The sequence below is a fragment of the Mus caroli genome, chromosome 10, assembly GCF_900094665.2.
Source record: "Mus caroli chromosome 10, CAROLI_EIJ_v1.1, whole genome shotgun sequence".
Taxonomy (NCBI): Eukaryota; Metazoa; Chordata; class Mammalia; order Rodentia; family Muridae; genus Mus; species Mus caroli.
The window spans coordinates 57,481,521-57,507,908 of NC_034579.1; the positions used below are offsets into that span (position 1 = coordinate 57,481,521).

The window sequence follows — 26,388 nt, forward strand, 5'->3', positions numbered from 1 at the left end:
GGTGAGATGGCTCAGTGGGTAAGAGCACCCGATTGCTCTTCCAAAGGTCCAGAGTTCAAATCCCAGCAACCACATGGTGGCTCACAACCATCCGCAACGAGATCTGGCGCCCTCTTCTGGAGTGTCTGAAGACAGCTACAGTGTACTTACATATAATAAATAAATAAATCTTTAAAAAAAAAGATTTAATTTTAGTGATTTTTTTAAAAGATTAATTTCTTATAGATACCATATTCTGCCTGAACGTATACCTGCATGCCAGAAGAGGGCACCAGATGTCATCCTGTGGTTTCTGGGAATTGAACTCAGGACCTCTAGAAGGGCAGTCAGTACTCTGAGCCATCTCTCCAGCCCCACCTTCTTTCCTTTCTATTGAGACAGGATGTCACTAAGTTACCTAGGCAGACCTTAAACTTCTGATCCTCTTACTCCAGCCTCCCATAAAGCTGAGATTATACGTGTGTGTGTGTGTGTGTGTGTGTCTTTCTGTTGCTCTCTGTCCTCCTGTCTTGAGCCAGGCTCTCTCACTGAACTGGAAACTCACAGTTTCACTTGAGCAGGTTAGGCAGCAAGCCCTCAAGGGCTGCCCTTCTCCATCCTCTGATGCTGGATGCTGGGGGGTCCAGGCATATACCACGCCCTGCTTGCCGTGTGGGTACAGGAACTGACTCATGCCTTATGCTTGGTGAGGAAGCACTGTTAGCCACTGGACTGACTCTCCACATCTATATGTAGCTAGGTATTTAAAGATGATGTTACTCCCATTTCGTGAGTTGAAATTACAAGTTATATATATATTTTTTTTCCAGTGAGAAAATCATTTTTGAGCTATAACAAAACTATTTGGGGCCCCCTGGAACTGGTGGAGAAGCTGTACCCAGAAGCAGAGGAGATCGGAGCGAGTGTCCGGGACTTGCCTGGGCTTAAGTAAGTATGGTGGATTGTTCCTGAAGTACATCTGCCCATCTCTCGATGCTCACAGGCTGCTTTACCACCCTCTTGGCCTGAGCCTTGCTCCCCATTCCTCTAGCTGTTCACTGTTCACTATTCCAGCTCACCTCATAGTTTCCCTCAGAGAAACTCTGTCTGGACAACAACTAGAAACCCCGCAAGCCGGTGCATTCTAGCTCTGAAATCATGAACGTGGAAAACTGTTTTTCAAGTTAGGAAACTTTCTTAATTTTTTTGAGACAGAGTTTCGCTATACATGTCTGACTGTCTTGGAATTCACTCTGTAGACCAGGCTGGCCTCAAATTCACAGAGATCCCTCTGTCTCTACCTCCTGAGTGCTGGGAGTAAAGATGTGTGTCAGCACACCTGGCTCCTCCATTTTTTAAACTTGTATTTTGTTGTATGTGTGTGAGCGCACGTGTATGATGGGTATGTGGGGGCAAGAGGGCACGTGGATGTCATATTGTGCATATGGAAGTCAGAGAAGGACTTTCAGGGTCAGCCTTCTCCTTAACGTGGTGGATCTGAGGCTGGAACTTGGGGCACCAGGCTTGACTCAGCAGCCCTTAATCCTTAGGAATAAGATGGTGTAGCTGCTTTTTATTTTTACCCCAAACGTTTATGTCTGTGTGTGTGTGTGTATGTTCATACATTTAAGCAAACACTTATATACAAAAAAAAAAAAAAATCTTAAAAAACAAACAACAAACCATCCAGGGGGAGAATTACTTGCTCAAAAAACTAGCATAAGGGTCTGGAAAGATGGCTCAGCTCCTCGAGAGGACAAGAGTTTGATTTTCCAGCACGCATCTGGCAGCCCACACTCTTCATATCCTCGTCCAGCTCTAGGGGATCCAATGCCCTTTTCTGGCCTCTGCAGGCACTGTGTGCATATAGATGCACATAAAACACCCATACACATAAAATAAAATGTAAACACCACCCTAAGGACCACGGAGCTTGCTCAGTGGGTCAAGTGTTAACTGCACAGGCATGAAGTCCTGAGTCTGTACCCTCAGAACCCCAGTAAAAACTCGGTGCCCTAGGTGAGAAGGCAGACAGGCTCACTGGGCAGGAAACACCAATTTTTGGTTTCCGGGTTTGTCCGCTTGGTCAAAGGAGCACAGGTGCGCATGCGCACGTTCCCCCCCCCCCCCCCGGGCTCCCCTAGACATGGGCATCACGCTCTAAAGGTGAACAGCATTTATCAATGGATAGGGAGTGCTTGGCCAGTGAATTTAGCACTAAGGCTGTCTTGTAACCCAATGCTCCTCTTTCTAGGACTCCCCTTGGCCGTGCTAGAGCGTGGCTCCGATTAGCCCTCATGCAGAAAAAAATGGCCGATTACCTGCGTTGCTTAATTATCCAGAGGGAGCTCCTGAGGTCAGTATCATTAGGTCATGTTTACTTTTTATTACATCTATATGTTGCCATCCAAGAAGTGAGGAAAGATGAAATCCGGGAAAAGAGAAGGAGCGGTAAACTGAGAACGCGAAGGACAGGAGAGGGACATGCCACCAACGAGCCCCCAGCCTGAGAGAAAGCCCATCAGCTCTTTATTGCTGAACACGGGGTAACCTCAGCACGATTATTCCAAGTTGCTTCCCTTCTTCCGAGTTACAATTTTGTGGATACAAGTTTGCAGCGGGGCTTGGGGGTTTGAAGATTCCTTTTTAAGATCTTTAATGAGTGCTTCAGCTGTATCAGGAGCAATGTTTAACTGAAGGACAAACATTGAAGACAGCTTTCTGAGCAGAGCAGTGAATCTTCAAAGGGAGCTGGCCCCCGGTGACCCCCGGCCTGGGTTCTCTCTGCCCCAGCCTCTGCTATTTCGGAACTAGTGTTCTGTGTTTGGTTTTATTTATGAGTCTTGTTTCCCATATCAGCCTTTTGCATCTGTGAAATGAAAATGGGCATAGCTTGAAGCACTGAGAGTCCTTAACAGTCTTCTGAGGACCAATTAAAGCCGTAGGTGGAACACAGAACGCTTAATGGCACCTGCGCTCTTCCTGATTATAAAGAGACTTGGGAACGTCAGTTTTAGACTGCTCTCTTTGCAAGTCTCTGTGTCTCCCTCCCTACCACTCTCTCAGCAGGGTCTCACATACCTCAGACTGGTCTTGAACTTACTTCATAACTGAGGATGACTCTGAGTTCTTGCTCCTCCTGCCTACCTTTCAAGTACGAGGACTACCGAGGTGCGCCAGGACGCCTGGGGACCAAGTGTCTTGCTTGGACACTTTTAGAGCGTACTTAACCACGTGTCCTCAGTTGATGATGTCCTACCTGTTACGAATACGTAGGGGGCTAGAGAGATGGCTACGTAGTTAAGAGCACAAGCTGTTCTTGCAGAGAACCAGGGCTCAGTTTCAGTCCATCCGAGGCAGCTCACAACCATCTAATTCCGGGGGAATCCTATGCTTTCTTCTGGCCTCTGAGGGCACCAGGCTGGTGCACATACATGTAAGCAAGCAAAATGTTCAGACTTATAAGATCTGTCTGTGACAGGGCATCACTAGTAGCCATGGCCGGCTTGGAAATTGCTATGTAGATCAGGCTAGCCTCTAACTCCAGATCTGCCTACTTTTACCTCTTGAGTGCTGAGATTAAAGGCATGTGCCACCATAGCCAGCTATTCCAAAGGTCTTAGTGAGTGTGGGGGGGACTGAAATGTCAGCTTTAGTAATTACAAGTGTTACAATCAGATCAGCAGCAGTTACTGAGTCCCGAGAGTCCAGCATCCCAGTCCTCCTGGTCACCTCCCTTCTGACTCTAAGACAAGCTGGAGAGATGACTCAGCAGCTGAGAGCACTGGAGACTCACCCAGAAAACCTGGATTCAGTTGCCAGCCCCCACAGTGGCAGCTCAGGAATCAGACGCCTTCTTACGGCCTCTGTGGGCACTGTGCACATGTGGTATTATATAGATACACATTGGCAAAACACAGGTATAAAATAATAAAACAATAACTTAAAAAAAAAAAAGCCATGTTCTTAACTTTCCGCCCAGGCTGGCCTGGAACTTACTGTGTAATTCAGGCTAGCCTTGAACTCATAGGAATCCTGCTGTCTCAGCCTCCTGGGGATTGAAGCCACAAGCTTTCATGCACAGCATTACCCCTTTTTCTTTTTTGGGTTTCTCTGTATAGCCCAGGCTGTCCTGGAACTCACTCTGTAGACCAGGCTGTCCTCGAACTCAGAAATCCGCCTGCCTCTGCCTCCCAAGTGCTGGGATTAAAGGCGTGCACCACCCGCCCGGCTTACCCCTTTTTCTTTTGCTTTCTGTTTTTCCCTCAAAATGTCTCTCTCTTCTGCCTCCATCAGTCCTTTTGATTTTTATGTGGACATCGAGCCTTTTCACAGGTTAAGTGTTGAGAATGTCATTTAGAGGAATTTAGGTAGGAACTTCATGCCTACAAGGTGGGGGACGAGGTTGGTAAGGGGGTAAGGTTTCAAAGCCGAGTTCTAAGAGTTAGGTTTGTGATGATGGTCTCTGATTTCCTGTGCCCAGTGAGTTCTATGAGTACCACGCACTGATGATGGAGGAGGAGGGAGCCGTGATTGTCGGGCTGCTGGTCGGCCTGAACGTGATTGATGCCAATCTGTGTGTGAAGGGAGAGGACCTAGACTCCCAGGTGAGTGATCGTGGGAGATGCGGACCTGTGTCTTCCTTGCATACAGCTCTTCCTGGGTCCTTATTAGCTCTAAGTGCTGTTAGTCACTTGAGCAAAATTCAGTTGCATGTTGTGGGCTAGAGTCCTAATGGTGGGGGAGGCGTGCCATCAACACAGGGACATGAAATGAAGTGTTGCTATAAACCCTGAAAGCTTACCAGGCAGGCTTCCCACACCTCACATCCCTCAAAAACTGACAGGACTGCCCATCATGCCGGACCTGCTGACCAGTACTTGTCGTTAAATAAAAATGGGTTTATTAACTTCAGGTTGGGGTGATTGATTTCTCCATGTACTTAAAGAATGAAGAGGAGATCGGAAACAAGGAAAGGTACGTCCGTCCATCCTCCTCCTCCTCCTCCTCCTCCTCCTCCTGTCCGGGTTGTACTTTCCTTGTCGCTCTTTGCGAAAGGGCGAGCCGTCTGTTCAGGGTGTGCTGTCTGCTCTTCCCTCCCTGGAGCCCTGACTTGGGCTTTTCCTGTGAAAGCTTCTCCTGGACAGATGAAGAAAAGTCCCTTAGAGGTGACATCGTCGGTCCCCAGCAGGAGTCTTGGTCTTATCTGCCCTTGCTGAGAGAGACCTTAGTAACCGTTTTGTGCCAGTGGTGACGTATTATCTGATTGGCTCTAAGTTTAAAGGGTTAATGGCCCACTAGCAGTAGGTCGCTCAGCGGGGTTCCTGGTGCTCAGGTCAGTCACTGATGTACTGCGCCTGTTTTCAAGCAAAGCTGTATTTTATCACTGTGGTGATTTTTACACATTTCTAGATGAGTTTCCAGCTTATATCTTTTTTGTTGTTGTTTTGTTTTTTTCGAGACAGGGTTTCTCTGTATAGCCCTGGCTGTCCTGGAACTCCCTTTGTAGACCAGGCTGGCCTCGAACTCAGAAATCCACCTGTCTCTGCCCCCCGAGTGCTGGGATTAAAGGCGTGCGCCACCACGCCCAGCTTCCGGTTTATATCTTAAGCTCCTCTTTTCTCCTATCATAGGAACGTTCAAATCGCTGCCATCTTAGACCAAAAGAATTATGTTGAAGAGCTAAACAGACAACTCAAGTGAGTATTCTCGGCACCTTACTGACGAATCTCACTGTGGGGTCTGCTTTGTTTCCAGTTGAGTCTTTTTTCCTTTCTCCTTAGCATCTTCTATTGCACCTTTGAGAGGTGCTTGAGGGGCTGGCTAGATGCAGAGCAGAAATAATAATAATGAAGTGTCCCATGTGTGTAATAATCCCCAAACTGGGAAGCAGAGGTAGAGTCAGATGTTCAAGGTTCTGCTAGTCAGTTGGAGACCAGCCTGGCCCTGTCTTAAAAAAAAAAAAAAAAACAAAACCCAAAGGTAAAACCCGCCTTACCTGCTCAAGGCCCTGGGCTGAGTCGATCCAAGAGAAATCGGAATGGAAATGTTGATTGTTTTGCTGTGTTCTTAACCAGGTTAATGAAATTGTTCCCCTCTAAGGATTTGTTGTGGGTCACTGGTACACGTCGGTAGCCGTGAGTCGGGCGGGGGAGGTGCGCTGTCCTAGCCTTTCTGAACTTGTGTGATTCTGAATGAGTTTTTCCCATTGCCAATTCCAGCAGCACAGTCAGCAGCCTCCATTCAAGAGTGGACTCGTTAGAAAAGTCAAACACTAAGCTGATCGAAGAGGTACAGTACCCGCTGTTTGCGATCCTTTCTGTTTCAAGCATGAATTTGCTGTTAGCAACCGCCACACCATAACATACACACAGACAGACAGTCACACACTCACCCCCCCACCCCCACCCCCCACACACATGGTGGGGCATTGCAGTCCAAGACTGTGAGTTCTAGAGAACCCACGTAGACCTTAAGTTTCCAGTTGCATACTCTGGGGTACTAGTATTTGTGATTGTAACTGGAAATCAGCCCCAGAGATGAAAGTCACACAGAATCCTAAACTCATGGAATGAGATTTGTTGTGTCCGGCCAGCAGATCACAGCCTGGGTTCTAGCCTGGAAAGGCATTTTGGAAACCTGGAAGAGAAGAGGGGCTAGGCGGCGAGAGAAGGGAATGAAGCTAAGACAAGATTCTGATCAAAGCTCAATTTTACTATTTCCAGACACTCAGTTATAAAGGAAGGGGGAGGGAACCCGATTTCCCGCCAAGTAACTCAGGATCCAGTAGCAGGACGAACACGTGTGTGCCTCCAAGCAACAAAGGCAGGGTCCAGCAGTAGGCGTGGCAGGACGAATGAGCAGGAAGCTCCACCCTTGAGCAAGCAGGTTCAAGCAGGTGGGGGGAGACCACAGAGATTCTCGTTCATCATCTATGTGTAGATCCAGCTGTCATTGTCTGGCTACTCAGATATTTCTCCTCATGAACAGGACTGTATAATCCTGTCTTCAGACACACCAGAAGAGGGCACTGGATCTCATTACAGATGGTTGTGAGCCACCATGTGGTTGCTGGGAATTGAACTCAGGACCTCTGGGAGAGCAGTCAGTGCTCTTTTCTCCAGTCCAGGTTTTAAATAAACCTCTTTAACAAGTCAGCTCTTCTACTCGTAGAGTTGCTTCTTTTTTTTTTTTTTTTTTTTTAAGATTTATTTATTATTATATCTAAGTACACTGTAGCTGTCTTCAGATGCACCAGAAGAGGGCATCAGGTCTCATTACAGATGGTTGTGAGCCACCATGTGGTTGCTGGGATTTGAACTCTGGACCTTCGGAAGAGCAGTCGGTGCTCTTAACCACTGAACCATCTCTCCAGCCCCCGTAGAGTTGCTTCTTGAGATTATTTATTTGAGACAGGGTCTCACTGTGTAGACTGGGCTTTCCTCTGCCTCCCAAGTTCTAGGATTACAGGTGCACACTTGATTTTTTTTTCCTTAAGTCTGTCAAATCTATTTTCTGAAATATGGTAGATGAATAATGAAGTATGCTCGAAGTCTGTCATTAGCACTATGACCCTATTTTTCCACGTTAATTAGAATTCTTTTTAGAATTGTCCTCACCAGGCAGCTGTGAGAAGTTGAATACTTGCAAATAAGAAATGTGTATGTGAGGCCTAGCATGCTGGCACACACCTATGATCGCAGCTCATGGGAGGCAGGGAAATGGTAGGAAGTTCAAGGCCAGTCTCAGCTACATATCATTGAATTTGAGCAATCCTGACCTACATGAGACTGTCTCAAAACAACCCCAAAGGAACACTTAAGAACCCCATGTATGCTGGTGGGATTTGACGTATGCATCGCTGAAGCTTCCCATGAGCCTGTGTTTCTTTTTGGCCTTCCATACACAACAAGGTTTGAGCTGTTTCCCCAGAGTGGTCAGAAGTGTACAAACTCCTGCTGCTTTCAGGGAATGGCCCCTGTTCTACTTGTTCAGGATTTTCCTTTTCATTCTGGGCTTCAGAGTCCAGGTTCCTGGGTACTAGTGTAAAGCCCTGATCTAAAGTTCTCTGAGGGGACACAGTTTTGGAGTCCTGCCACCTGTCACATCCATGGGGTAGGGATCCTGTTGAGTCTCCATGAACCCAGCACCATCTCCTTCCATGTGCACACGTCTTTACAGTGTGCCTGCTTTGCACATCACTCTTCTGGGCTTCCTCCCCACTCCCCATGCAGTGAGTCTGACAAGTGCACCGTTTCTCACAAGCAGATGAGGATGGGCTTCAGCTGTGGAGGGAAACAGTATGCGCGGCTAAGAAGATGGCGCAGTGGTTAGGAGCGCTGGCCGCTCTTGCAGGAGACCAGGTATCCAATTCCCAGCACTACATGGTGGCTCACAACCATCTGTAACTCCAGTTTCAGGCAATCCAACACCCTTTTTTGAAGTCTAGAGACCAGGCACACATATGATGTACATACATACAGGCAGGCAACACACACACACACACACACACCCCTCTAAAAAAGAAACGGTGAAAATAATAGAGTCATGAGTGGTAGCCATGCCTGGTATCCCAGCACTCAGGAGACAGGCAGGCAGATCTGAAGTCAAGTCTACCCAGGGCTGTATAGTGAGTTCCTGTCTAAACACACTCCACCAAAATAAACAAGATGAGCATACCTATTTTTATGCGTATCATTGTTTTGCTTGCATGTATATCTGTGTACCACATGCATCCTGGTGCCCTTGGAGGCCAGAGGAGGGCACCAGATCCTTGGAACTGGAGTTGCAGATGGTTGTGAGTTCCTGTGTGGATGCTGGGAACTTGACCTCAGTCCACTGCAGAACAGGAAAAACACTCTTGGCGGCTGAGCCATCTCTCCAGCCCACAGCACACTTTTATGATGGAATCTTCCGTGCAGTGTGACTGTTCTTAGTGGTTTTAGGGTTTTCTTCCCTGCAGTCTGCAGCCACACACACAGCCTGTACAGAAAGTCTACCCAAAGACGCTCGGAGTGGCTCTGTGTTTGTGTTTCACAATTTGCAGTTAGCAATAGCGAAGAATAATATCATAAAGCTCCAAGAAGAAAACCATCAATTGCGAAGTGAAAATGAGCTGATCTTAATGAGAACTCGGCAGCACCTGGAGGTGAGTCACCCCTGCAGAGGGCTGGGGTCCTGGGTCATGGAGGCTAGGTATGTGGGACACAGAGCCCCATGTGAGGTGTGACCTTTTCTCCCTAGGTTACCAAAGTGGATGTAGAAACGGAGCTTCAAACATACAAGCATTCCCGGCAAGGCCTAGACGAGATGTATAACGACGCCAGGAGGCAGCTTCGAGACGAGTCGCAGCTCCGACAGGTAATTTAACTTCTCATTTACATTAGCAGAATTCTGGGGCTGGTGTACTCAGGCAACACCACTCAGGTGTCTCAGCCTTAGCCTCTTGGAGGTGGAGTAGAACCTGCCACCCATCATGCATTTTGACACCTTGTTTTTGCCTCTATTCTGTATGTCTGCACACAGGCCATGGCACATGTGTGGAGGTCAGAGGCTTAGCTTGCCACAGTCAGTTCTTCCTTCTATCGTGTGGGTCTTTTGCTACAGGGGATGACCTTGGCTCATCGGGCTTGGCAGTCAAGCTCCCCACTGTTCTAGTCCTCTCTGTGGCTGTGATGAAACTCTTAAGTCTACATAGAGGAGGAAAGGGCTGGCCACAGTCCTTTTCTGAGAGAAGGCAAGGTGGGAACACACGGCTGGAGCCTGAAGCTTAATTGCTCACTCAGAGGTGCTCAGCTAGCTTTATTTATATAGCTTAGGCCCACATGGCTAGGGAAGTGCATTATACACAGTGAGCTAGGTCCTCTTCTACCAGTTAACCGTCCTGACATCGCCCACCCCCAGCCCGAGCCCCCAGACACACCACAGGTGGTTCTAGGCTGCGCCATAAACTAAATGATGCCCATAGAGCCATGTTGCTTTAAAAACACATCTTGATGTTTTTACCTTTTTTTTTCTTTCTTTTAAATGGGGGAGGTTGCAAGGGAAGAGGGTACATACTAGGGGGTGGGAAGATGAGAAAGACTGGTGTACATGATGTGAAACAGTGAATCAAAAAGTCTGGGGAAAAAAAACCCTGGTCTTGGTAACACACAGCTCTAATCTCCAGCACTCGGGAGGTAGAGGCGGGGGATTTCTGTACGTTTGAGGCCAGCCTAGTCTACAAATCGAGTTCTAGGACAGCCAGGACTCTCACAGAGAAACCCTGTCTTGAAAATCAAAACAAAACACCCACCTCTCTCAGTATTTTTAAAACTGAGTTAACATTTGTGGTTGTTAGTGTGACTGCAGACCACCATCCCAGAAACAATATGTAAAAGAATAGAGTGGAATATGTATGTTAGCAACATCATATTTAAAACTTCAGATTTCGGACTGAGAGACACACACAAAAATACACACATGCAGTTTAATGAAGCAAAATGCAGATACTCATCACCTAGGCAGAGAGGAGGCTACTGCAAGCCTTTCGGTGGGCTTTTGCTGTCGGTCTTTAACCTGAGGAAACGTCTTCATCTGGTTGGTTGGTTTGAGGTGTGCTAGTTTTTGTTAACTTGACAGGAACTGGAGGCACCGAGGAAATACCCCCATTGGATTTGCCTGTAAACAAGTCTGTGAGACATTTCTTTTTCTCAAATTAATGATCAGTGTGAGAGTCCAGCCCAGTGTGGGCAGTAGCATTCCAGACAGGTGGTCCTGAGGATGTTAGAAATAAGGCAGCCTCAGCCTGAGCAGGCCACGGGGAGCAAGCCAGAATTCCTCTCTAGGCTCTGCTCCAAGTTCCTGCCTTTGACTGTAACTGTAAGCCAAATCAACTCTTTGTCTCTGAAGTTGCTTTTGTTTAGTGTTTTGTCACAGCAATAGAATGCAAACTAGGACAGATGAGATCTCACTCTATAGCTCTGGCTGGTCTGGGCCTTCTGTGTAGACCAGGCTAGCTTCAGCCCCAGAGATCCTCCTGAGGAGTGCTAGACTGACAGTGTACAGCAGTAGGCCCAGACCTTGTTTTTGAAACAGACTTCACTGTGTAGCCCAGGCTGCCCTTGAACTCAAAGCAGTCCTCCTGTCCCATTCTCTTCAGTGCTGGGACTACACGTGGGAACCACCACACCAGGCAGGCTGGTGTTGAATAATAGACTTAAACAGAACAGAGGAGTGGAACAGTGCTTCCAGCCTTGTTAACTGTTGCGGTTGCACACACCTGATTTTGATAACCTGAAATTGAAGACACTGTGAAATTGCAGGATGTGGAGAATGAGCTATCAGTACAAGTTGGCATGAAGCATGAGATGGAGCTGGCCATGAAGCTGTTGGAGAAAGACATTCACGAGAAACAAGACACTCTCATAGGCCTTCGGCAACAGCTGGAAGAAGTCAAAGCAATCAACATTGAGATGTATCAAAAGCTGCAGGTACTCAATGTTCTTTGACTCTTGGTATTGCTAGGAATTAAACTCATGGCTTTGTGCATGATGGACACACTGAGCCATTCACTGAGCCACGTCCACCTTGATTTCTGTTTCATGAGACAGGGTTTCTTTATATAGCCCTGGCTGTCCTGGAGCTCACTATGTGGACAAGGCTGGCCTCCTACACTGCCCCTGCCTTCTAAGTGTTGGAATTAAGTTCGTGCCACCACGCCTGGATCCTTTCTCCTTTGAGATGGTACATTCTCCTTCTCATTGTTGGGGCAGACTACATGGTTTGGTGCACCATCAGTCATGCTGGAGAAGGCAGTGGGGGAGTGGTTGGCAGCCCTAGCTCCTGAAGCTGCCTGCTCTCGATAGACAGGGCACAGGCAGGGTGGCCCTCCTATCTGACTCTTTCAGTGCTGAGACTGCAAGCCATGCTTGCTAAGGCTTGCTAAGGTGCAAGTGTGGCTGGCAGTCAGAGGATGCTCTGTGGGAGTCAGCCCTTTCCTTCCACCACATGGTTTTGGAAATGAAGGCATGTTGGCAAGTGCTTTACCTCCTGAGCCATCTCGCCAGCCTATTTTTCCCCCCCAAGACTTAGTTGACTTGCAATTGTTATTGCAGGCAATAACTAACTTGTACATTTCAGCTACAAATTCACAAAAAATACCCCCCACCCCCTTTTTGTGCCAAGATCCAACCCTAGACCTCATCAGATTAGGGACATCCCACCTACCCAGTCCCAAATCTATTTTCCTTTCTTCCTCTCTTTTCTCAATTTATAAATTTCACTTTTTAAAAAAATGTAGACTGTATGAATATGCACCACACATATGCCTTGTGCCTAATGAGGGCGTGGAACCCTCTGGAATGGGAGTTGAAGATTGTTGTCAGCCACCATGTGAAAGCTGGGGACCAAGCTGAGGCCCTCTGCCAAAACAAGTTATCTTAAACACTGAGTCGGGGGTTGGAGAGATGGTTTAGCGATTAAGAGCACTGACCGCTCTTCCAAAGGTCCTGAGTTTAAATCCCAGCAACCACATGGTGGCTCACAACCATCTGTAACAAGATCTGACACCCTCTTCTGGAGTGTGTGAAGACAGCTACAGTGTACTGATATATAATAAATTAATAAATCTTAAAAAAAAAAAAACCAAACCAACCAACCAAACAAACAAACACTGAGCCATCTCTCCAGCCTCTCACTGTGTAGCCTTAACTAGCCTAGAACTTACTTCTTAGACCAGGCTAGCCTTGAACTCCAAGTGATCTGCCTGTTTTTGCCTCTGCAGTGCTGGGAGAGGCCCGTGCTCCACATCTGGCACTTAGGAATGAATTACACTTGTTTTTCTGATGTCTGTGTACCACAGTGCACACACAGAGAAGTCAGAGGATACCTTGTGGAGTGGGCAGTCTTCTTTCATCATAGAGATCTTGAGGATCCAACTTTGATTTTCCAGACTGGCGGCAAACACCTTTACCCACTGAACCATCTCACTCTCCTGGTAGCCCTGGCCTTGAATTTACATTGCCTGCTTCTATCTCATTCGAAACGTTTTAAAATGCAAACCCCCAACCCCCACCCCCAGATAGGATTCCTCTGGCTGTCCTGGAACTCACCCTATAGACCAGGCTGGCCTCAAACTCACAGAGATCCACCTTTCTCTGCCTCCGGAGTGCTAGGATAAAGGCATAAGCCACCATGCTCAGCCTGTTTTTTATCAATCACATTGAAGTGTGACAGGTTTTTTTGTTGTACTATTGAGTGGGCTATGTATGTATGTGCCTTGGGGCATGTGTGGAAGTCAGAGGACAGTTTCAAGAGTAACCCCTCCTTCTATCAAATGGGATCCATAGGTCTACTCCACAGGTCAGCTATGTGGATCTTCTGAGCCCCTGTTTGGTGCATACAGTATTTTGGTTACTTTTGAGAGGGACTGATGCCTAAGCTGGCCTCAGTGCCCCTGTGTAGTGAGGCTGGTATTGAACCCGTAATCCTCCTATGTCGGCCTCCTGAGTGCTAGGATTCCAAGGCAAACGAAACTATACTTGGCCTAATGTTTAGGTTTCAAAATCAAAATCACCATAGTTGTTGTGTTTTTATAAATAGGGCTCTGAAGATGGCTTGAAAGAAAAAAATGAAATAATTGCCCGACTAGAAGAAAAGACCAATAAGATCACTACAGCCATGAGGCAGCTGGAGCAAAGGTAGGACCCACACCTGAGTCTCTCCTTCTCCTTCCTTTCTCCCTCTGACACCTGCCACGGAGTTGTTAGATAGCGCTCACCCAGGGCCTGTGTCTGCCAAGGCCAAGCCAGGCCTTGTCTGTTTGTTTTGGTTGCTGCATGGAACCAAGTTGCTTTACTTCGGGGCGATTCATTTGAAGTTGCCTTTTTGGAGATAATTTAAAGGCACAATATCTGTAGTTTCTTGTCATCTCGTCTGTGACATAAAACAAAGACTTGAAAAACTGAACTGGGGCTGGCTCAGAGGGCCTGCCCCCTGAAGGAGCTGCCCCATCCCTCTACCCTGGCTGTCTCCTCCCTGAAAGCAGCATGCGTTAGTTAACAGGAAGCTGCTTCCCCAAGGCAGGCTCTCGTGTCAGTGGAGCGCTGTGTCCTGGCCTTTCATTTTACTGTTGGAAAACCTTCTGTCCCCATTGCCCTCCCTGTCATGTTGAGTCAACATGTGTCACCATTGCTTTCTTTGAACCTACTTAGGAAAAACATAACTACTGATGCTTTATGACACAAATATTCTTTTATTGACATCCTCTTTCTTCTTTTTTCTTCTTTCTTTTCGTTGTTTTCTTTATCCCCACTTTTACATTTTGGACATCTTTATTACCGTTTCTTGTCTTTGATTTCTGTCCATTCCATTATGAAGTGACAACGACTTGTTAACTCAGACTAGGACAATTGCAGTGTCATTGGTGAAAAGTGCTAGTAGTGACCTTCAGGACCAGTACAAGCTGGTCAAAGACATCTCCTTCTGAAGCCCACTCCAAGAGCAGACCCCATACTCACATGTTAAATGGAAAAGCATTTATGCTATCTCATATGTGCAGGCTGCAGGGACCCTCCATGGCTGCTGTGAGACACGGCAGGTGCCCTGGCGGGCTCCTCACGTGCACTCCTCAGCCTGTGCACAGGGCAGATCTGAGTCCCACCTTCAAGGATGGCAGGACTTTTTCAAAGTTCTCTCTTTTCAGCTATCTTTCGATGGAAGCTAGAAACCTTTGTTTTCAAGCTGTGTTGGCACAGATAAAACATATACCCACACCCGCTGGCATACTCTGCCTAATGGCTCCTGATTTTTAAGTTTTTAAAGCAGTTCTCAAGCCAGGCTGGCCACTGTCCTGGGCTTTAGCACCTCCGTTTTCTAATCCTCCCGCCCTCTTGTGATAGCACAACTGCAGGCCTACCTCACTCACTTACTTCCTGTAACCTTAGAAGAGAGCCGAGGCCAGCCCTACCGCCTTAATCCTTTCGTTTCAATGTAGACCTAGAGGTAACAGACTCCCTCTCCTTTCTCGGAGGCTTTTATACTCGCAGTGTGTGTGGCCTTACTTAAGGTGTTGGAGGCAGATATGAAGATACAAGAGTTCTCTTGTGACTTCCTGTGAAGAGTTAGTGTCCTTTGAGTCCTGGGAAATATTTTCTTATAAAATATTGAAGATAAACCTCAAATCTTGATGGCCAAGGGAGGCAAGGAGTGTAGCTGGGCCTGGGGACAAACAGTGACTTAAATACGAACAGGGAAACGGGACATAATAAGCTATTCTTTAAGATTCAAGCAAAGAATAAAAATTGTATTGCTGGAGATGATGTGACAGTTAAGAGCACATGTTCTTACAGAGGACAGGACCTGGGTTCACTTCCCAGCACTCACATGGTGTAGCTTCCACTTCCAGTCCCGTGGGATCTGACACCTGCTTCTGACCTCCGTGGGCACCAAGCATATATGTGGTGCATAGACATACATGCAAGCAAAACATTCATAAATGTAAAATAACTATATTAAAAAATTCTCTCTAGGGAATGCCAAGCACTAAATATTTTTGAATCTTAAAAATATATATACATATACACACATAAATATACAGCTTTGCATAGTTAAGCAACTGCACAGAGCTCTGATGGAAGACTCCATCCCTGAGAACTGTAACTTGCACAGAGCTCTGATGGAAGCCTCCATCCCTGAAAACTGTAACTGTTGCTCTTGGCCTTGCAGTGCACTTGGTTCCTGGCACACACATCTTAGCATCACATATGACAGGTGTGTTCTGCACTTACTAGAGACTCAAGCTCACGGCTTTGTAAAAAGGCAGTATCATACCTAGCCATATTTGAGATTGAAATCATCCTCCAACAGTAAAAAATGTATTGCTTTGCATTAATTATGAACAAGAAATAAAGCAAATTTAAAGATAGTTTTCTGGGCATATTATATCTTATGTTGAAAAAAAAAAAGCACAAAACAATTTCTAGACATTGTGTGGCTCTTTCACGTTTGAGTTTGTGAGTTCTCCCCCAAACTTTGTTTTCATTTAGAAATGTTTCTATTTCCCCATTTTTCTTTTGTCTTCTTCACCCTTTTACACCCTAGTTCTAGCCTCAGTTTTACCCAAAGTTGATTTGAATTACACCAGATTGCAGCAAGCAGAGAAGGCGCAAAAGGAAGCAGAAGCCGAGGATGAGAAATACGCCCAGGAGTGTCTGAGCCAATCCGACAGTCTGCAGAGACAGATCTCACAGAAGGAGCAACAGCTGTGAGTGCTTGGTCGCGAGATCAAATTCTTGTACTAACCCGGTCTCTGCTAGCCAGTATAGTACAAGTACCTAAAGAAGGTGTGTGGGATGCTTGTGATGGCTCAGTATGAAAGCGCAGTTACCAGCAAGCCTGAGTTCAGTCTCCAGGCCCTATGCGGTGGATGGGGAGACAATGACTCCTCAGGGTGTCCTCTGACTTACAAACTCCTGCACACGTCTCAGTTCCTCACTCAGTGGGTTCAAACTCCAAACACACACACACAAAGGGAGAGGAGGAGAGAGTGGTAGGGGGAGAAAGAAAATGTAGTGCGGGTCTACATAATTCCCTTCATAAGGGAGGGTGACTTTGAACCTTTGCTCTCCCTGCTTCCACCTCTGAATGCTGGGATTACAGGTAAGTACCATCATGCCTGGCTTATGTAACGCTGGGAGTCAAACCCCAGAGTGTGTTTACACGACATAAGTATTCTACCCACTGAGCTGCATCCATTTTTAGTTACATGTAGTTGTTTATCTCCTAACTGCTGAGCCATCCCCTCCAGCCCATCTTCTTTGAATAGCAGAGGCAGTGAGTGCATGGTCCCTGGGGAGGAGCATTGGTGACCCTTGTAGAGCAAGGGCTGAAACCCTTTCAACTGTTCTGGGCTACAGGGTAACTCATTGGTAGATTATGTGCTTCTTAGTGCGTGCAAAGCCCCAAGTTCAATAAAATAAGGACAAACTACGACTTTTCTTTGTACATGCAGACATAGGCAATGCATGGTTTTACTCTATGTATTTATTTAGTCCGTTAGCAAGCATGTGCTGGAGTATGCATGTGAATGTTACAGACCTACTTGGGAGAGTTGGGTTTCTCCTTGCCATGTGGGACTGTGGGATCAAATTCAGGTTGTCAAACTTTTGGCAGAAGAGAGGCTTTTTACCCACTAAGTCAGGGTCTCAAAAACAAAACAAAACAAAACAAAAAGAGATCTGTCTGCCTCTGCCTTCCAAGCACTAGGATTAAAGGTGTGTGGCCTAAATTTGGGTCTTGGCTAATATAGGCAGAGTCAAAGGGACCAGAAATTAAAGGTCATTTTTGGCTAGATAGCAAGTTTCTGGCCAGCCTGAGATATATGAGATCCTGTCTCAAAAAATAAAAATAAAGAGATTGGAGAGGTGGCTCAGTGGCATAGAACTCTTACAGAAGACCACTAGTTCAGTTTCAGTCCATAGCACCGTATCAGATGTCTCACTACAACTAGTTATTAAAACATAAAACTTTAAACTGGGCACTGGTGGCGCATGCCTTTAATCCCAACACTTGGGAAGCAGAGGCAAGCAGATCTCTTTGAGTTCGAGGCCAGCCAGGACTACAGAGAAACCTTGTCTTGAAAAAACAAAAAAAAGGGGGCTGGAGAGATGGCTCAGAGGTTAAGAGCACCCGACTGCTCTTCCGAAGGTCTTGAGTTCAAATCCCAGCAACCACATGGTGGCTCACAACCATTTGTATTGAAATCAACTCCCTCTTCTGGAGTGTCTGAAGACATCTACAGTGTACTTACATATAATAAATAAATCTTTAAAAAAAGAAAAAAAGACCTTTAAAAAATAATAAAAGAGCCAGGTATGGAAGCACACAATTGTTCTGGTGGTGTTTTTCTTGAGTTTTTCCATGTAGCTTTGTCTGTCAGGGAACTAACTCTGTAGACCAGGCTGGCCTTGAACTCAAGAGATCCACCTGCCTCTGCCTCCTGAGTGCTGAGGTTAAAGGTGTGTGCCACCAGCATGGCCCTGCACACTTGTAACCCAGTGCTTAGGAGGTGGTCACAGGAGAACTAGGATTTGAAGGCTACACTTAGATACAGGAGACGTTATCACACAGAGCTTCTGTTTGCCATTCAAGGGTGCAGCTGGAAACGGACTTGAAGATCGAGAAGGAATGGAGACAGACTTTGCAAGAAGATCTTCAAAAGGAAAAAGATGTCCTATCTCATCTTAGACACGAAACCCAAAAAGTCATAAGTCTTAAAAAAGTAAATAGTGGTAAAACTTTAAATTTTACATCTTGACAAGTTGCTGGAAGCAGGGTTTCATACTAAAGTCCAGACTATCTTTGAACTCTATAGCAAAATCTGGCCTTGAATTCACAGCAGTTCTGTCTCTGTCTCAGGAGTGCTGGGATTAAGGCATGAGCCACTGTGCCCGACTTCTCGTTAGCTTTTATAAATGATTTGGGGGCGGAGGGGATGGCTGTCAGTAAAGTGCCTGTAGGACCTAGTCTCAGCTCTGGGGAGGCATCCCTGGCACTGACCAGCCAGTCTAGCCTAATTTGTGAGCTTCTGGCCAGTGAAAGGCTGTGTCTCAAAGGAAGTGGTAGGCAGTCTTAAGTACAACCAGGGTTATCGTCCAACCTCCACACAAAGACATACTTTTTTTTTTTTTTTTAAATATTAATTGAACCATGTACAGGAGTATTTGAAGATGGAAATAATTTGCAAGTGTTTTTTTTTTTTTTAAGATTTATTTATTTCATGTATGTGAATACACTGTAGTTGTCTTCAGACACACCAGAAGAGGGCATCAGATCCCATTATAGTTGGTTGTGAGCCACCATGTGGTTGCTGGGAATTGAACTCAGGACCTCTTGGAGAACAGTTAGTGCTCTTAACCCCTGAGCCATCTCTCCAGCCCAAGACATACATCTTTTAAGGCAAGATACTTTATACAATTTACATGTATACGAATAAACAGGATATAGTGGTCCTCTTAGGAATATGAGTAAGGAGGTTGTACTGAGTAGGCTGAGGCAGGAGAATCGGGAAGTTGAGGCTAGCCTAGTTAGAGTGACATCCAGGACAGTTTGAGCTAGGATTCCAGCTCATACACGGTAGTTCACAACCATCTCTAGCTCCAGCTGCAGGGTCTGATGCCTTCTTCTAGCCTCTGGGCATCAAGCATGCACGTGGAGACACACGCATGCATGCATGCAGGCAAGAACACTCACACATACACATCTTTTTTACAAGAGAGAAATGGAGGGAGGTGGAAAGTGTCTGAAAATTCCTTATCCGAGTTTGACAGAATACTCCTGCAATGCCAGCACTTGGGACATAAAAGTACAATCAGAAGAAAGCTATTTACACTTTCCTAATTAATGATACATAGGTAATTTGGAGGGTCTTTTCCTCCTTTTAAGTTATATTTTCTGTTTTCTATTGAAGGAGTTTCTTAACCTCCAGGATGAAAATCAGCAGTTGAAAAGGATTTATCAGGAACAAGAACAGGCTTTGCAAGACCTTGGCAGCAAACTCTGCGAGTAATTCCTCTCTTCCTTCAGCTAAGTGCTCACAAACGGGTGGAAGGCGCACACGCACCACATCGGCTGTGCAGAGGCCACCTGAGTATGGGGATGAAAACCAAGGCTAGATACTTTGGAGGGATTTCAGTAGACACTGGCACTGAAGGGTTCCTTGAGTTCTTCAGTGATAAAGACTCCAGAAACTTAATTTTGTCAGGACAACAAAAGCTGAATTTTGAAAATGTCCAGGGCTATCAGACTATTGACAGAGCAGGTCTGTTGGGAAGTAAAGGTAGTTTTTATCCTACAGGGGTCAGTGTGATTCTGTAGTAGAATGCTATTGGGATCCATAGCGAAAAGGAAGCCAGGAAAGGCCTTAATCTCAGCACCTGGAAGGGAGGCAGGAAGGTCCGAATTCAAGCCATCGTTAGTTACACAAAGAATCAGGGCCAGCCTTGAGAGCACGCCTGGAGAGATGGCTCAGCAGTTATGAGCACTGGCTGGCTACTCTTCCAGTGATCCTGAGTTCATTTCCCAGCAACCACATGGTGACTCAGACCATATCTGAGATCTGGTGCCCTCTTTTGGCATGAGACCACCCTGAGACCTGGTGCCCTCTTTTGGCATGCAGGTTATGTCAGACAGAGCACTCATATACATAAAATAAACAAACCTTAAAAGAACGGACTTGCTGCACAGGACCTAGGCTAAATCTCTAGCACCTACATGGTAGCTCACAACCATCTATGACTCCTGTTGTAGACAATCTAGTGGCTTCTTTCTGACCTTTGGACATAATGCATGAATATGGTACACAAACATACATGCAGGCAAAACATTCACAGACATAAATATGTATACTTTTAAAAAGTGAGTGGAGGTGGGAAATAGCTAAGAAACCATTTCAATTTTTTGTTTTAGGATTGTGTTCCCCCTCTCTTTACTCCTCCTCCTCCCGAGGAATGATATTGTATATTGTCTGTAGGTATACTGTAGCCATTTCGTATGATGTGACAAATGTTCAGTAACAACTAGTAGTCTCAAGCCTTCCGGATCCACTGCTGAGCCGCGAACCCTTGCAGATGAGAGCCACTGAAAATGCAAGCTGGTTGGGTGCCACGGGCCTTATTTGGAACCGGACTTGAGGCCAGCCTGGGCTATGGAATTTCAGTGGTGTTCCAAAAACAAAAAGTAACATTTATACAAGTAGCCAAGAATGGCCTTGAACTTCTTTTGATCTTCTTGCTATATAACTTCCCAAGAACTAGGATTACAGATGTAGGCTACCACACCTGGGTTTATATGGGACTTTAATAGAGGGATTTGTATAGCACTTTCACAAACATACACAGAAGTTTTTGAAAAATTCAGTTGTATATTGTGAAACTATTTCAACAAAAACCAAAATTAAGTTGTAGAAATCTCAAACACTGATTTTTGTTTTAGGACATTTAGAAAACAAAACAAAACAAAATATCTCTTTAGTCAGAGATTGTTAGGATCTAAAATTATATGCAATGAAAATGTAATCTGTGAAATATTAGGTGTTCTGTATTTACAAGCATGCTAACATTTGGACCCATTTGTAATGTTTTTAGATCGAAACTTAAAATAGACGATATAAAAGAAGCCAACAAAGCGCTCCAGGTGAGTAATCAGGTTTGGGAGTACAGTTGAAAGCTTTTTAAAGTTGGCAACCCTGGAAGGTTTGGAAACAGGGATGTTGGGGGCCTGTGGTTTGGTCTCAGCATCAGACATTTAAGGGCTGGCAGCCCTGTAGGGGAGTGGGTGGGGCAGCTACTACTCTCTCCATCCTTACTGAAGGAAATGCTAGTATCTGTTAAAGGATGTATAATGATCCTGGTGAAAATTGACACTAAAATGCTACTTTAGTAGCAACATGTCCTTCTAGAGACGGCTTCTGCATACAATGCTGCTTTAACAATGTGGTGCCTGAGAGAATCCTATGACTTGTGAGTCAGTGATGGCTTCTACTTCTAATCACCTCCACCCCCCCCCCCCCCCCCCACACACACACACAGGGTTTCTCTGTGTGGTCCTGGCTATCTTGGAACTTTTTGTAGAACAGGCTGGCCTTGAATTTACACAGATCTGTCTGCCTCTGTCTCCCAAAGGTGTGCACAACCATGCCCAACTCCATTTAACTTTTTAATCAAAATGCTATATGGAGCAGTGGTGCACTAGAGCAGGTGGATCTCTGTGAATTTGAAGCTAACCTGGTCTGGTCTACAGAGCAAATTCCAGGCTACACAGAGAAACCCTGTTTTGAAAAACAAAAGGAACAAAAAAAGTCATCCAAAAAGTCCTGGAACCTAGGTTATGTTATTGCTGTAATACCAGTACTCCGAACTATATAAAAAATAGTCCTGAGACCAGAAGAAGGGGTTAGTTTGGAACTGGGGTTACAGAGGATTATGGCCATGTAGATGCTGGGAATTGAACTTGGGTTCTCTGGAAGGACAGAAGCACTCTTAATGGATGAGCCTCTGCCCTAGACCCCTCCATTCTAAAAAGATTCCAAACAAGTGTTGGCTCCCCTTGCCTTTAACCCGCTATTATGAAAGCAGAGTTGCTCCCAATTCTTTTTTCTTTTTTTTTTTTTTTTGGTTTTTCGAGACAGGGTTTCTCTGTNTAGCNCTGGCTGTCCTGGNACTCACTTTGTAGACCAGGCTGGCCTTGAACTCAGAAATCCGCCTGCCTCTGCCTCCCAAGTGCTGGGATTAAAGGCGTGCGCCACCACCACCCGGCTGCTCCCAATTCTTATAGCTGTTTCCTCTGGCATCTAGCTCTGTACCCAAAGCAACATGTGATTTATACCACTTTCCCCTTTTGTAGTGCAGGGAATGGAACTGAACAGGTCTGGCCCATGCTAGGTAAACACTGTACTGAGCCACACTGTAACGTCTTCTCACCTTGCATGGATGTGGTGGGACCTGTTTGCTCACTCCAACTCATCTCTTCCTTACATGCCCTCAATAAACTCTTGTTGCTGATCCTCCTGCCTCTTGAGAGCTGGGATTAAAGATATGCCATCACACACCTGGCCTGAACTTTATTATTTATTATATATGAGTACACTGTAGCTGTCCTGAACTTTTCTAATTATTTTATTATATGTGAGTACACTGTTATTAGTTAATTATATGTGAGTACACTGTAGCTGTCTTCAGACACACCAGAAAAGGGCATCAGATTTCAATACGGATGATTGTGAGCCACCATGTGGTTGCTGGGATTTGAACTCAGAACCTTCAGAAGAACAGTCAGTGCTCTTAGCGGCTGAGCCCTCTCTCCAGCCCCTATTATTTTTTGAGGCAGGGTTTCCCTGCAGAGCCCTGCACCCAGAGACTGAGAAGTGCCACAGCTTTCCAGGCACACCCACCCTCATCATTTCTCCAGAAGCCAACTGCCTGTCAGCTATTTTACTTCCCGGTGTTTTACTGGGGACCAGAATGTTATCATTCGGTGACAACACAGCACATTATCAACTGTCCCCTGTAGAAGCTGGGTTGTTCATTATTTTGTCTTCAACTCAGGCCCCCTGCTTCTGTCCAGGCATGTCCTGAGTTTCTGACCTAACTCTTAAGAGCTACTGCCTGAGTCTTGTGCCTTCTTTCCTATGTTACTCCTTCATTTTGAACATAAGTGGTGAAAATGAGTCACAGGAACTGTGCACAGGAGAATGCCTTTCTGTTTTCATACTTTTGAAGTAAGAGCAGGTGTTATTAATTTGAACATTAACATTCATCTTTCCATATTAGGGACTGGTCTGGTTAAAAGACAAAGATGCAACCCACTGTAAGCTTTGTGAGAAGGAATTTTCACTCTCCAAAAGAAAGGTAAGAGAAGTGAAAATGATTCCAAATGTTGTGGCAACAAAAATGGCTTCTAATTTGGTTTTATTTCCCCGGATTTTTCCATTTAATAGCACCACTGTAGAAACTGCGGGGAAATTTTCTGTAATGCCTGCTCTGACAACGAACTGCCTTTGCCTTCTTCACCAAAGCCAGTGCGGGTCTGTGATTCATGCCATGCAATGCTCATTCAGAGATGCTCCTCTAACATGCCATGACTTGGAACTCCATCCTCCTGCACAGAAGCACCTGCAGCGAGGGAGGGCTGTGTGTACCGAGGTGCCCAGTCAGTACTGTACCTCGCCTCCAGCTCACACACAGGTTTCTAAGTTATATGGGTTAGTATTCCGTCCCTGTACTTAATCAGATTTTAAGATAGCATGTTTTAGCACTACTTCAAATATCAAGTAACCTTTAACAAAAGGTCAGATAGCAGAGCTCATGCACATTTGCCTTACCTTATAGAGGCCTTCTGGAGAACAAGGCCACAGCTTATTTGCTTCTGAACTGACGAGTTGGCACTTGAAGGTGCCTGTATATCTCTTAATGCACTTTAAAAAACGTCACAATTCTCAGAGAAAAACTGAAAATGCATTCACTTTATGTTATATGCCGATTTAACGGTTTTTAAAATGGTGGCCCATGCCTTTAATCCCAACACTTAGGATGCAGAGGCAGGTGGATGGATCTCTGAGTTCAGTAAGGCCACCCTGGTAGAAAGAGTAAGTTCCAGACAGGACAGCCAGACTGTCCAGGAAGACAGACTGAATCAGTTGTTTATTTTTTACCATGAGCTTTCTTGCCTAAGCTCTGAAGTGCTGGGATATAGGTGTGTGCTTCCATCCCAGGGCTGTGTATTCTACGTTGTCTGGTAAGATGCTAATTTAGTTGTATTTATTTGCTTGTTCTTCTCCCTTCTCTACAATGGAAAAGACCAATGATTTAATCCCATCCTTTCCTTTTTACTTGCCCACATCTTTCATATAGTGGATTAAAGGACCAGTAAGCTGGCCTCTAGCTTTTCCTTCACTCACAGCCATCACCCTTATCACAAAGACTAAGTGTGGTAAAGGGTCAGATTCCAAAGGAGAAAACATTCCTACCCGGGGAACAAGGAGGCCGAATGAGATCGATTCTAAGCATTCAAATTAAGAGGACTGCTATCAAAGAATTAAGTTTCTCCACCCTCAGTTCTCTTAAGAATAACTTCTAGGAAGCATTACACTGGCATATTGACACTTTCCCACAATAAAATTTCACCTTCTATATGTATCAAGTACTTTAGATAGTAGTTTATTTTTTCAAGCAGGTGTGTGTGTAGGGGGGGGAGGGGGTAACACGGAGCATTAAGTTACTTAAATCATGACCATTTAGGATAGAATCTTTAATATATTAATTTCCAGCCTTATACTTTTAAGTCTATAAAGCCTTTCAAAACTCTAGTGATTTTACACTCCCAAGAACACTGCTCAGTGACTGGGTATTTTTCTGATCTCCTTTTCTACAGGATCTTTTCATTTGCTACATTTCAGTAAGTTTTTGTAAATTGCCAAAATTACAAAACCAGTATTTACCAGCTTCTGTGGTCAACTTAAATTCACTCTGACAGATTTCTAGATGTTTCTTTTGGAGACAGGGAAACCCCAAGTTGGCCTCCAACCTGGTGTGCAGCAGGGGAAGACCTTGAACTGCCTGACTTCCACATCTCCCAGCTGCTGAGATTACAGCTGTCTAGTGTTTGTATGCGGTGCTAGGGATGGAACCCCTGACACTTTGTACACATTGGCCAGGTACTCTACCAACTCAGTTACTCCCCCAACCCCAGATGCCAATATATATATGTATGTATGTAGTGAAAACCTGCTGGCACACACACAAAAAGAGACAATTATATTCTTTAACCGCTTTGTACTGATGGGGATTACTAACATTTTCCTTTCTCTCTCTCTTTTTTTTGAGTGTAAATGAAAAACTTCAAATACTTTATTATGTGCTTTTTATTACCACTCAAAATTTGTGTCATAAACATGGGCCTTTTCTGGAGCAGCGCCAACTCCTTCCCCCGCTGTGTGTGGGATAGGAATAGAGCTGAGTGGTAGAATGTTTGCTTATTGTGGCTATTAAGGGCCTGGATTCTCAATTCACAGCACTACCACCAAAAAACATAAAACCACCCAACTTTAAATTTAGGATATCCTATTTATTACAAAATATTCACAATTCTTATTATTATTACAATTATATTATTATTATTATTATTTTGCAGAAAACTTGTGTCATTCCCTTACTTACCTAGCCAGGACTACCACAAAGATGTGATCATGGTGCCAAGGAATTGCAAATGTAATTCTGATCTGTAATGTTTTTAAAATAAATGTGAATTTTATAAATCGAAGATCTAAGAAATTAACACTTACTTATATTGCTTTAAAAGACTTGTTTGTATCTGCTTATGTGTGTGTGAATGTGTGCCATGTGTGTGCAGGGGACCAAGGAGGCCAGGAAAAAGCATTGGAGCCACTGAAACTGGAGTTACAGCGAGGCTGATCACCTGATGTGGGTGCTGGGAACCAATCGGCCCTCTGAAGGAGCAGCGAGTACTCCTTTTTTTTTTTTTTTTAAATATTTTTAAAGACTTGTATATGGGTACACTGTAGCTGACTTCAGACACACTAGAAGAGGGCAACAGATCCTGTTACAGAGGGCTGAGCCACCGTGTGGTTGCTGGGAATTGAACTCAGGACCTCTGGAAGAGCAGTCAGTGCTTTAACCGCTGAGCCATCTTCTCTCCAGCCCCAGCAGTAAGTACTCTTAACCACTCTACTTAAGTACTCTTTAGCCACCTGCTTTGAGATGTTAAGAAGCTTGAAGTGCGAGGTATGCAAACTAGCTCATCAGTGCATAGGCACCAAGTTAAACCCATTAAGACAGAAATTCACTGTTTCAGGCTCCAAGTGACATGCTCCAAGTGACAGGCTCCAAGTGACAGGCTCCAAGTGACATGCTGTGG

At 45.3% G+C, this 26,388-nt stretch overlaps 1 protein-coding gene across 7 annotated transcripts in view; it reads left to right on the forward strand.

Moving 5' to 3' along the window:
* The window catches only part of Rufy2 (RUN and FYVE domain containing 2), a 34,060-nt gene extending 8,287 nt beyond the window's left edge, over positions 1 to 25,773 (forward strand). For 4 of the 7 annotated variants that reach the window (XM_029482667.1, XM_029482663.1, XM_029482665.1 and 1 more), the window contains 16 exons: positions 810 to 927; positions 2,234 to 2,335; positions 4,463 to 4,586; positions 4,895 to 4,956; positions 5,613 to 5,678; positions 6,201 to 6,270; positions 9,026 to 9,127; positions 9,223 to 9,339; positions 11,283 to 11,450; positions 13,561 to 13,658; positions 16,103 to 16,222; positions 18,109 to 18,238; positions 19,427 to 19,521; positions 21,102 to 21,150; positions 23,286 to 23,363; positions 23,453 to 25,773. In XM_029482667.1, the coding sequence (XP_029338527.1) occupies positions 810 to 927; positions 2,234 to 2,335; positions 4,463 to 4,586; positions 4,895 to 4,956; positions 5,613 to 5,678; positions 6,201 to 6,270; positions 9,026 to 9,127; positions 9,223 to 9,339; positions 11,283 to 11,450; positions 13,561 to 13,658; positions 16,103 to 16,222; positions 18,109 to 18,238; positions 19,427 to 19,521; positions 21,102 to 21,150; positions 23,286 to 23,363; positions 23,453 to 23,596 (1,643 nt within the window). In that variant the 3' untranslated portion in view covers positions 23,597 to 25,773. The other 3 variants (XM_029482668.1, XM_029482670.1, XM_029482669.1) reach the window with 3 other exon arrangements.
* Positions 25,774 to 26,388: the final 615 nt, after the last annotated feature.